Source organism: Morone saxatilis, unplaced genomic scaffold (assembly GCF_004916995.1).
Source record: "Morone saxatilis isolate NCDOM2014 unplaced genomic scaffold, NCSU_SB_2.0 Contig21, whole genome shotgun sequence".
NCBI lineage: Eukaryota > Metazoa > Chordata > Actinopteri > Moronidae > Morone > Morone saxatilis.
This window is the reverse complement of record NW_023339774.1, coordinates 20,478,445-20,490,686: the sequence shown is the minus strand read 5'-3', so window position 1 is coordinate 20,490,686 and position 12,242 is coordinate 20,478,445. Positions and strand designations below refer to the sequence as shown.

At 41.2% G+C, this 12,242-nt stretch overlaps 1 protein-coding gene across 1 annotated transcript in view; it reads right to left on the bottom strand.

Moving 5' to 3' along the window:
• zswim6 (zinc finger, SWIM-type containing 6) overlaps positions 1-11,435 on the bottom strand; it is a gene marked incomplete at its 3' end in the record, with an annotated part of 43,461 nt that extends 32,026 nt beyond the window's left edge. The window contains 1 exon segment of the mRNA XM_035668482.1: positions 10,676-11,435. Within this exon segment, the coding sequence (XP_035524375.1) occupies positions 10,676-11,126 (451 nt within the window).
• Positions 11,436-12,242: the final 807 nt, after the last annotated feature.

The following is a 12,242-nucleotide window of genomic DNA, read 5'->3' as shown; positions in this document are numbered from 1 at the left end:
CCTGACAAGCACAGGCGTATAGATACTGAGAGCAGATGGCAGGAGTGTTATCTGGTAGAGCAGGTTCACATGCAGGAGGGAGGCATATGTGTTTAAAGTCAAACTTCAAATTGGTTTATCTGCTTTTGGTGTAAGGAAATATTTATATATTTAAATTATACGGCATCGATTGTGCACAGTTTTTTAATATTTCACTTTCGGAGGCCACATAGTGCTGGTTATATACTGTTTATATCCTTGTACAACATCTGGAAGAACCTATAATGCTCACAAAGTGGAAGCTACAAGCTAGCAAAGTAGGTTCATTAGCCTTCACTCAGAAATTGAAAGCTAGTTAGCCAAGCCTGCTAGTGTTAGCACTGATTCCCACAAGATGTTACTTGTTCCTTTTATTTTAAAAACCTCCTGAATTATCAGAAACTCTCACAAACTCAGTGTTGTGTTTTAACTTGGAAAACTAATTTAGCATTTAGCTGCCTAACCCACAACCTTAACTGTTTTGTATCACTTTCATTGCTCCCATAGCATCGTTTTGGTGGAGCATTTAGACACTAAAGAGCCAGATATTTCCCTCAGGAGCCGCTAGAGACCAAAAATAACAAAAAGAGAGTAAATATTGGACACAAACACGACTCTGAATAAGCGAATAATGCTTCTCTGTAACGGTTAGATGTGTTAAATGTTTACCACATCAACTGAAACGGTCATGATCAGTCATCAGCTATAGAAATCAGCTGTAGACCTTTTTCACAGCAGCCCCTTTGACATGAAACAGTAAGGTAAACACAGGTGTTACCAATGATACTGATTTAGGCTCTGCTCCATTTAGTGTAGCAGAGCCTTTCCAGTAAGCCAACAAGCCCAACAGCAGCACCTCGACTCTGGAACCTTAATTAGTATCACTGATAACACCTGTAATTAACCTCAAAATGGCTGCTGTGAAAAAGCACTATTGCAGGTATACATTTCTTCAACAATTTCAAGTTAAAACAAACCCAAAACCAAGGATATGTTCTTTATCTACGCAGGCTTCTTGCAAAAAAAAATGTGATTTTAATTTGAGTCAGAGGAGAGGAGCACCATCAGTCTTCATTAAGCTCGCTCTGGCTGTGAGTTGAGGTAACAGCCTCTGATGGATGACACCTTTAAGTTCCCATTAAAAGGTAAGCATTGCTCATAAAGCAGCTTCTGATTTACACTCAGGCAGGGAGAAGGTGAGCCGCCTGCTCCACAAAGACAAAAAGCTTCTCATTCGGTCTCAACATGGACCCCTCTGCAAACACTGTTATTTTCATTTCCAGTCTTTTATTCATGAGAAGATCAAGAACAGGCAGTTTTGCCGCCGACAACCTCAGAAGATCGTGAGCAGCGCTAATATGTTTGAAATGCTCAAAGCGGTTCACCTGTTATTAACTTAAAAGTGCTCTGTTTGCAGAGCCGTGGAGGTCCGAAGGGCGCTCCTCTCCGGAGACCGCCCCGTGGGGCCCAGGGCTCCCGTGAGGCGAGGACAGCGGCAGGCTTTGACTTGCTGAGACAGTGTTGGGTTGAATAAAACTCCCCAGATGCTCCCCCAACAAAAGAGACCAATCCACGGTTTTCAACTGACTCTGAGAGGCAGTGAATCAATTAGTCGGTACACAGAAAAATAATAACAGCAACTGTTTTTATAATTGATTCATCATTTAACTAATTTTCCTAACATCCCCCAACTCAGGATTCTCAATTGTGAAGCTTTTGTTCATGTAATGTGATTGTAAAGCCAAACTAACATTTTCAGTATCAATGAATCTGCAGATTATTTTCTAGATGAATTGATTTTAATTTTGTCTATAAAACTTAAGTAAAGTAGTGAAAATTGTTATTAACATCCTTCAGCTCAATCAATAGTCCAAAACACAAAGATATTCAGTTTACTGTCAATATATGACAAAGAAGATTAACAAGAATTCACATTTTAGATGCTTCAACAAGTGAAGAATTTGCATTTTTGCTTGAAAAATGACTAAAACTATAAATCAATTATCAAAATATTTGCAGATTAGAGTAAACCTGAATATTTTAGCTTTTGGGAAGACGTCACTTTGGGGTTTGAAGGACATTTCTGACTATTTGATGGATTGATAATCAATATAATCAGGGTCGCAAGAGTCACTGAGTATTTTAAGAAAAAAGTCACCTTTTTTGTATCCTGATTAGGAGTTACATGTAATCCATTACTCCCCAAGCCTGAGAGTAATTGGCAGATTAATCTAAAATGAAAAACAATAGCTAGCTGCAGCCTTATGTGTATCTACAGTAGCTGTTGCTATCAGCAGCAGCAGTATGTGGTGTCCGAGAAGAAGTCAGACAATGAGTAAGACGAGAACAAAACGGGATTTATCGAGCCGATCGAGGGCAGGCGGAGGTAAACTAGTTACTCCCCTCCTCCATCCGCCTTCTCTGCTCCGCCGCCTCTCCTCTCCCTCCAGTTGAAGGTTAATGATGAAGGAATACGGCAGAGGAATACAGATCAGGGAGACGTGGATGGATGTGGAAAGAGTGCTAAACCAGCCCGGAGCAGCTGTGGCGAGAGATTACGAGCAAAAATTTAAACTACTAACCGACCTACGCCTTAAAGGGTTAGGTCGGTTTTTACTGTTGTCAATAAATCCCATGAAAAGACAAAAGCAAACAATAAATTGATCCTGTATATTAGCGTTGTATATCTTCTTCCTATGTGCCATTGCGCTCCATTGTTGTTCAAAGACAATAGAAAACATGCTCTTTCATCACCTATTAACAAACATTATTATTTATTTACACCGTCATGCTGACCCAAACAACCTCTAAAGCACCAAATGTGGATTAATCCGCCACTAAAAGTAGTCCCCAAACAAATGCACTGTTTCCTCCAGCTGTTTTAGGAAATTAGTGAGTCTTTTTTTTCTTTTTTTTAAACTATTCATTTGTGAGATTTTAAAGCTTTTCAGTATGAACTAATGGACTTTGAGCTGAGGGCCACAGTCAAAGTAGCAAAATTTAAGACTTAATGCACGAAAAACATGTTTGTTTTTGGTCTTTTTGTATCATTTGTGGACAAATATCTTAATACAGAGTAATGCCAGCCTTATCCTTAAAAAGTCTGACTCTTTAAAACAATAAAAAACTATTAAAAGTGAGTTTGTGTACATCTATGTGTCGATTTCTTCCATCCATGTGGAAGCAGAAATGAAAAACGTAGCTACATTCCTCGTGGTGTCTGACACTGACCTGGAAAATACCTGGGCAGAACTCCAAGACTTCAAACCAGCAGCAACAGAAAAACTGACTCGTTTGTAGGACGTTCACATCCAATCTGAGTCTGACTGGGTTTTCTTAATTTTATACAAGTATGGTCACTGTAGTGTGAAACCCATTTCTCAAAATGGCAGGTTTTTGCCAATGACTGGTCTCTGTGAAATCCAGCCGAGCGTTCCTCTGAAAGCATGCGCCCGATGTAGCTTCAATAAAAATTGATCTTGCAGAGCATAAGCATATTGAGGTGCTATGCATACACCATTAATGCTGATCAACAACCTACAAGGCTGAGCGTGCTGTGTGTGTGTGTGCTCTCTCTCCCTAAGCATACTTACAAAGCTTTGCATCATTCAATAAGTGTCCGCCGATTCATTGATTCTTCATAAAATTGCAGATGAGAGAGCTAGCCGGTGGTAATCAGGGTACAAGAGGCCCGAGGCTTCGTGTATGCATTAGTGTGTGTGAACAACCGTGTGTGCTTTGATGTGCTTAGCTCAGGTTTAATTCAACACTTTGTGCTGAGTTTAGCAGTTAAATGTGTAAATATGTATCATATCACAATATCAGAAATTCGGTTAAAGCAGCTATAATCGATATATTCATAGTAACAGCATTTGACACGACGTGATGAACCTACAGAGAATTATCGGCTGAATCAGCAGCGGCTCTGTGGAGCTTTATAGTGAGTTACAACCAAAAACTGCAGTTCCTCAAACGGCCACTTGAGGCTGGCTGCAAAACGAGTGAATCTCCATAAGGCTTCATATTAAAATATCTGATTTTAAAGCTTGTTTACAACCTGATTTAAAAAACAGTTTTGGTATTTTTAGCTAATTAACCTGTTTATGATAACTGTAGTAATGTTTCAATTATATTAGCTGTCTGGCTGCTTTGAGTAGGTAACTGTTTACAGTAACCAGGCTTCATTCAGCCTCAGCTCCACCTCTTTGCCCATTTTTGGATTAGCCGGGAGTCGACGGAGTCAGGACTGCAAGATGTCAACAGCCATAACTCACTGTACACAACCTGACAAAGTTAGAGACTAGCTAGTAAACACAGTGGAGCATTTAGCAGCTAAGGAACCAGATATTTCCCTCAGGAGTTGGTAGAGACCAAAAAACGGAGCTAAAATTAGTGAATATTGGACAGATAGAGAGAAATATTGTGCTATTTACTCCACTACATTTATTTGACACAGTTACTTTTTAGATTAAGATTTCACTTAACAAACACACTGAATGATAAAGTTATAAAATACAATATATATTGTATATAAATCTTTTAACAGTAAATTATACGAATGGCTAGTTGGGGCCTCTTGTCACATTTCAGATGCCTGTGAGTTGTTTGCAGATATTTCCCTCTAAACTTCTCATTATACAAATTACTATTTGTGTCCCAATGTACAAATTTGTGTATTAGAACTTGTTTTTCCGTCTTTCCTGCATCAATATTAATCTTATGACCCCTTACCAGTTGTCTTGTGACCCTCTGGAGGTGCCTGAACCCTATGTTGGGAACAACTAAACTAGTTAACAGTATATAAAGTAGTTAAAACTAGCTCCACTTTACAATGTAATATATGAATATGTCAGTCACGGGGGACATTTTATTACTTTTAGTACATTTTGTTAATAATAATACTTCTGTGCTTTTACTTAAGTAACCTTTTGAATGCCACGATTATGGTATTTGTATTTCTTCCAGGAGTGCGTAATGATGACTACAGAGGGAGTAACACTGTGTGATCACAAGGGACAGAACATCCTTTCCGGGGGCTGAGCCGACAAAAAAGGTTTGGCTGAACTCTGGTCTCATTCCAGCGATGACAGAAGTTCACCAGAGGGACCCGGTGAGATTTCACTGTGTGGTGACAGTAACGCAGCGCTGCCAGAAGAACCAAACCCCACGTCTGAGCACAGAAACAAGGCTGGAGTGCCTCTTAAATATCACATGATGAAATGTGAGGAAAACTGCAGATACACAATACACGGCAGACGAGCTGGAGAGAATCCTTTGGTGACGACAGACCGTCACTCCCTACCGGGGCCCTCTGTCTCTGAAGCAACAGGCCTGTGACAGACTTGAGCACTGAGTCTCAAATTCTGCACTTCGGTGTACAAAATGACAGAAATGTGGACATAAACTGGATTATAACTGAGTTTTAATCAGTATGGTCGAGTCTAATCAGACAAAATGAATAAAACATTTAATATTAATGGTTTTATCACTCTTGCTTCAATCTGGGGAGACAATCATGGTTTTGGAACAACTACAGTTCCCATAGTTTGGGGGCTGCTAACAGGAAGTACAATGTTATATCTCCAGCCAGAACTCCTTCCAAGTCTCGTCCACTTAACAAGGGACTTTATTTCTGTATATTTTGGCAAATACGGCTCAATTAGTATGCCGAATTAGCCATCAGCAGTTCCTGTTTGCTCTCTCCCCTGTGGATGTGCAGACAACTTTCACTGCATAACTTTGACACTGAAGAAAACTCAAAATCTTGATGATTCTCAGGCAAGTTCTGGAGTTAAGAGGAGCGTCTATTTTTTATTATTTCTAAGAGGATTTATCACAAGAATTTAACACTAAAAGATTTAAAGAACCTACAACTACAATAACTTCCTTCCTGTTTGTTATTTTTAAAGCTAAAATGCCAAAAGAAATACAGGTTTCGGTCTCTCAAACGTGAATGTTCAATGGCTTAAATTGAATATTATTGAGTTTTGGACTGTTGGTTGGTCAAACAAGCTGATTTAATGGGCAACTTATTGTTTTTTGGGACTTTTTTTCATTATTTTCTCTCGCTTTATAGACCAAAAATAATCTGCAAAAGAATCAGTAATGAAACTAAATGTTAGTTTCAGATCACAGTAGGTGAGCAGATGAGTAAGAAGATGAAAGAGGACGGAGGTATTCTTATTTTCCCACCAACAACAAACACTGCATATTAACAACATTGATGTTTTAATGACCTTTGACCTAATACAGCAGATGGAAGCACGTCAAGGAGAGATCCGACGAAGAGAGAAAGGCCTCTAATGCGTGTAAAGGCGTGATCTTGACCTCCTGTAAGGTGCAAGCAGCTTAACTGCGACCTAACAACTTGTTAACGCAGGTAACAAACATATTACAGCATATGTTTTCCCACCATATATAGCAACCATGTATTTCCTTAAATGTACATCACTTAACATCTTTCTCTTTTTGTTTTTCGCCCTCCATTTTGAGGTTGTTTTTGACAAGTGCAGATAACCAACGCTCAGAGCACACATAAACACTGCAGCCTATACTTTAACATGTCACTGAAGCCTATACTTCAGCTCAACCCTATACCTCAACACCCCCCCGACCACTGCTGTGTGTGTGTGTGTGTGTGTGTGACCGGAGACGGTATGCTCCAGCGGCCACGTCATGTTTAAAGCTTCAGCGTCCGCGACGAAGCCGCCGTAAAGGCCTGAGATAAACTTCTGATCTCATTTGACGTACTGTTGTTGCATATGGACTGGAAGGTTGTTGTAGGCAGGGACTCAGTTCATGGATTGCCTTAAAATTTGGTTCAGACATTGATGTTCTCCAGCGGATGAACCCTAATGACTTCTGTGATCCTGTGACTTTTCCCTATAGCGCCACCATGAGGTTGACATGTGTGTGTTTTTTTTTTTTTACGGCCTACGGTGGATTTACATGAGCAAAAGTCACGTTATGTTTGTGGTGACCAAAACCGGACGTCTCCTCATACCTCAGACACAGTGGTGATGGTGTTAACTTAATTATTACACTCTCATTATTGTATTAAGCTAAACACAATATGCTCAGATTTAGTGGCCGATAGATCTTTTCCCTTTCTGCTTCATTGTTATTGGATTTTTCTTTTCTTTTTTCTGTAATATATCTAGAAATCTATAGAGAGCTCCCGTTTCTGCACACAGGATGTATTTCTGCTTTCTGACCCTGGGTGCAAACTGAATTAGTCGAAAAGGCTTTCATGTTGTCGGCTGCTTCTGTGCATGAAACTCACTGCAAAATGACTTCACAGCAGAGGAGCTTGTCTTCCTCTGTGAGTTTAAAACCATAATGGGGGGTGTTGAACTGGGCTCAGTAAGAGGCTGCCTGCCTGAGCTTTATTCAGTGAGGATGTAGTTTGGTTTGGACCTTGTAAAATACTTTTTGGACTTTGGATTGCTTGTGTTAATTGTTAATTGCCCTCTTTACATTAAACATCACACTTTTATCCTCACTGGGCCTCGTGTTTTCTTTATTATTTCAAATATTTCACTGCTTTTACAAACTGATTGCATTTACATTTTAAAAAACAGCTGATTTTAATCTCAATTTTATGCATTAATTAGTCAAAGGTCTTTAGAGTTAATGTGGCCGTGACTTTTACTTTCCTACTTTCAATTAGAAACTCAGTGAAATGTTTAAGGCAATTAAATTGCTGATGGCAAGCACATCAACAATTAATGACCAGTTATAAAGGAATAATTACTGTATCGGCACTGCAGCGACGACTGAACTGCAAAGCCTGAATTAGCACCTTTAATGTTTGATTTTTGAGTTGATCCATGTTATCGATTAATCGGAGTAATGATTATCTTCTCAACATGTTGTTTGGTTCATAAAACACCAGAAAAGTGTGTTAAATGTCTATTAAATTTCCTTAAGCCCAAGATAAAGTCTTAAAAATAGCCTTTTTTTGATCGGCCGACAGTCTGAACCCCCAAAATATTCAATTTACTATAATGTAAGACAGGGAAAAAGTAGGATATTCTCATATCTGGAAGCTGGAACCATCAAATATTGGCATTCTTGCTTCAAAAACATCTAGAACGGTTAATTTCTTCAAAATAGTCGACTTATCGACAAATAATTTCAGCTGTAGACACTTATTATTGTTTTGGTGTTGAACTGCCTGCGGCGTAGACTGTACTTGGAGCAGCAGCACCCTTATTGTTATTTCCTCTGCATTGGTATAGTCCACCTTACAGCTCAATATCATCACCAACAACTATAATATTGGCAACAACTTGGGGAGGAGTGGGGGGAGGGATAAAGTAGCCCTCAAGTCTAAACCGGAGATGCTGCGATATATTTGCTCTGGTGGAGATAAAAATGGCTTCCTTTATCTGTGCGCTGATTAACAGTGAGGGTTTGTTGTGGAGGACGAGGGTCCACAGCCAATGTGTGCCAATTCATTTCCTCAAGGTCTGCTGCGAGAAAACCTCCCTCCTCTGGTACGGCCCACACATGGGGAGATTACATCTTTTATTTATCACTTCTTGGCTCTATTTTTCCAGCAAATTCCAGGCTGGGGTGCAATCAGCCAAGAAAGAAACCCTCCCTGTGTGTGTCTGTGTGTGTGTGTGAGCACTACTGTTATTCCTCTTTGTAAGCATGCAGATCGAGCCCCCCCTCTCTGGCATAACAGCCCCAGATTCTGTTTCCTCCCTGCAGAAACATTTCCCAATATCTGGGAATATATAGGCTTCTCATCTTGGCAGGACAGAGGCTGGTGTGTTGTGAGTGTGTGTATTCCCTGTGGACCTTCACAATAGCCCACATGAACCTCCTGCATTTAAAAGTAGGAGGTGGTAGTGGTGGGGGGGAGAGAAGAGGGGCGGGTCATGCAGAAACTCAAGTGTTCAGATTGCATTACAATTCAAATTAACCATGCAGAGTAATGGGATTACAGCGCTCCCTGAGAAGGTGTCCCGAGCCTGCCCATGGTGAACTCACAGGTGACAGACGCTGCAACACAATCAGAGGCTCCGGGGCCCCGACCGTGTCATGATAAAGGCTGGTAAACTAAAAGTCTTCATTAAAGCGAGCTATCTCTTCAGCTCCAAACACACCGCGTCTGCTTCCCTCACGGCCTGGAGAGAGCTCGCCATCGCCTTTTTTTTCCGATTACAGACACACACACAAACAAAGACGTGAACCTGAACCAATTGGCTTCGGACTGGTGTGTGTGTGTGTGTGTGGATCGTGCTCAATACGCTTCCTCCTTCCCAAAAATCTCTTCTACTTAACAAGGGGAGTGAAAAGATGCTTTTGTTTGCCCCTTTCCTTTTCGGAGGTGACGGGGAAGCTTGAAAAGACACAAATGAACATGAAAATAGGAACAAAGTGACAAACTCACAGTGGGGGAATGCTGGGTATTTGATATGTGTGCTGGGTAATTAAAATCTCAAAAGAGGAGCCATGCCAAGCCAATAGCAGGGGGAAAATTGCAACCAAATGACACAAAAATCCAATGTTAGGTGGAGAAAAAGTTGTCATGCACAAGCACAGCTGTCAGCTCAGCACACATGTGTCTGTTCCTGTTTCACATCGCCTTTCAGCGGGTTATAAACAAGCAGTCATACGGTAACTCACGATGAGTCTATTCTCGTTTTTTTTCTCTTTGACACATGGAAAAGAGAGCGCACTTAACTTCTGTAATGGTTATTCTGCCCTAAAACAACATACCACGACTCTTAATGTGCAGCAACAACAATGTCAGGCTGCATATTTGACTGCTTTCCAACTCCACATTCATCAACTTCTCCCTGTCTGCTGATCAAAAGACACACAATGTACACACACACAAACACACACACACCATCTCTGTGCCACACAGAACAACTCATTCAAATGTAATGTGTGTCAGTTGAGACCCAACCCAACACTGAGCACTTCCCTTATTACTCAATAGTTTTATGTAATCGTTTAAAAAGTCATTTTAAAAGGCCAGGCTGTGTGTGTTTTTTGTGTGTGTGTGTGGCAAAAACTACCTAACGTGACAAATCTAGTAAAAAATTGTGAAATTAAATATAAAAAAAATGAGCTTTGATGCCTCTAAATGCTTTTCTAACTCATGTCGGCTTATTAATTCTCTATATTATGGGGATTAAAGACATATAAAGCTCTTTTTTAAAGGTGCTTTCTGCCTCAAAGTATCTTTAAAACCCATCTTTTAAATGTCACTTTAACCTAATTCAGCAGTAAGTACACAGTCATCTTTATCCTGTGGAAGTTTCTCAATGAGGTCTGGTTGTAGTTGAGATGTGGAAATTTGGGGATTCCTCTTTGTTAAAGCCACAGCTTGATATTTCTTTTTTTTTTTTACGCAATTAAGAGGGATTTTTTTGAGGCTTTGTACCCCTACATTTCACATTCAAACTGCCCCCAAGCAAAACAGGATTTAAATGCCCCAGTCACACATTCCCATTCATGCACCCCAGCAGATTTAAAAGCCCCCATTGTAGCCTCTCCGACCCTTTGTTGTCTGTCACTTTATCCGCACACAAAACTCGACTTATTCGGGTTAAAAAAAGATAAAAAATCCTCCACTAACAGCTTTTAGTTTATAGTTTTTCGTGTGTTTCCTCGACGTCCCGTCACATCAACTCACCGACTTGCAGTACGTTGTCCACGCAGCCGCTCTCCAGCAGAGCGATGCCCCGTCGGAACGGCAGCCGGGTCTCGTCGCCGCTCTCCCCGCCGCCTCCTCCGCCTCCACCGCCGCCGCTTCCGACCTCCTCCCCGCCGGTGTTAAACGACGAATACATGCAGATCTCCCGCTCGCTCCTCGGGAACGACCAGTAAACGATCCGCCTCTGAACGGGCTCCGGGATCCGCTCGAACCGCTCCTCGACCCTCTGAAACGGCCACTTCTCCGCGACTTTCCTCGCCGCGATGTCCAGGAGAGTCTCCGGGTTCTGGGTCTTGCTCGATTCGCCCTGCGTGGACATGGAGCCGCCGCACGGCGCCCCCGCGGCCCGCTGGCCTTGCCTACACGTCGAGTTGTATCCCGGCCGACAGCAGAGCCGCTTGGCCGGGGGCTGCTGTACGCGCTCCGCCATGATAGCTCCGCTTTAACGGCGACGGAGGAAGTCAACGCACCATATGAACGGGATAGGGAAGGGAAAAGGTTACCCACGGGTTTTGATTGTTGGCCGTGTATGGCCAAATCATCCTTTTAAGGAAACACGGAGGCGGAGCTCCTGTGAGCTTGTCAAACCCCTTTGTTGACAAATGAAGAGGGAGGCGGGGTCCGCCGGTTAGCTCCCCGCTTAATAAGGACCGGAGGGCGGAGGAATTCCCTGCACGGCCGCTGCTAATCCTTTGTGAACCACAGTGGAAAAAAAAAAGAAGCTTTTTTAAGAATAAAGATAAAAATGGAGGGTGTAGTTGTCTGTCTTTCTCTCGCTTCTTTTTTTTTTTAAGCTGTGTTTTTTTTTTTTGTTACAGAAGAGCCAGGGTGAGCGAGCTGCTTTTGTCCCCGGCGGAGAGGCAGAGAGAGCCGGATTGAATGTGGGCGGTGATCGGCCTGTCAACACTGGAGCCTCGTGGTTTGGGGGGAGGGGGCAAGTGAACGCAGCACCGCCTCTTCCTCCCCCCACCATGACGTTTAAAGGGTCCACAGGAATGTGTTAAAGGAAACACAACTCATTAATGGAAAGATAGTGCAGTGGTTCTCAAAACTTTATTTAATAAGCTAACTTTCTTTTAAATAGTTATATATATTATATGTATATATACTACCGAAAATAAACAATAAATACAACAATACAAAGCAGAATGTCCCCATGTGTGTAATATCATATCTTTATTATATATTAAGATTATTCTTCTTCTATGTATAATAATGCATTACTGTGTCTGATCATATGTTTTGTGTATAAGCTTGGATGTAAATTATAGTTGTTAAATAAATCTAGAAAGAGTAAAAAGCACCAGTATTCCCTCTCAAGTACTAATGTACTCTATAAAGTAGCAGACAAATTTAAATAAGCTACTAAAGTACCTCGCAATTGTACTAAAGCACAGTAACTGCATACTTAAGATAAGATAAGAGAAGATAAGATGTTCTTTTATTGGTCCCCCGTGGGAGAAATTCCAGTTTGACACAGCAGCAAAGAGGAAATGTAGTGCAGAAAGTACAATAAAGAGTAATAAAATAAAGATATAATAGAAAA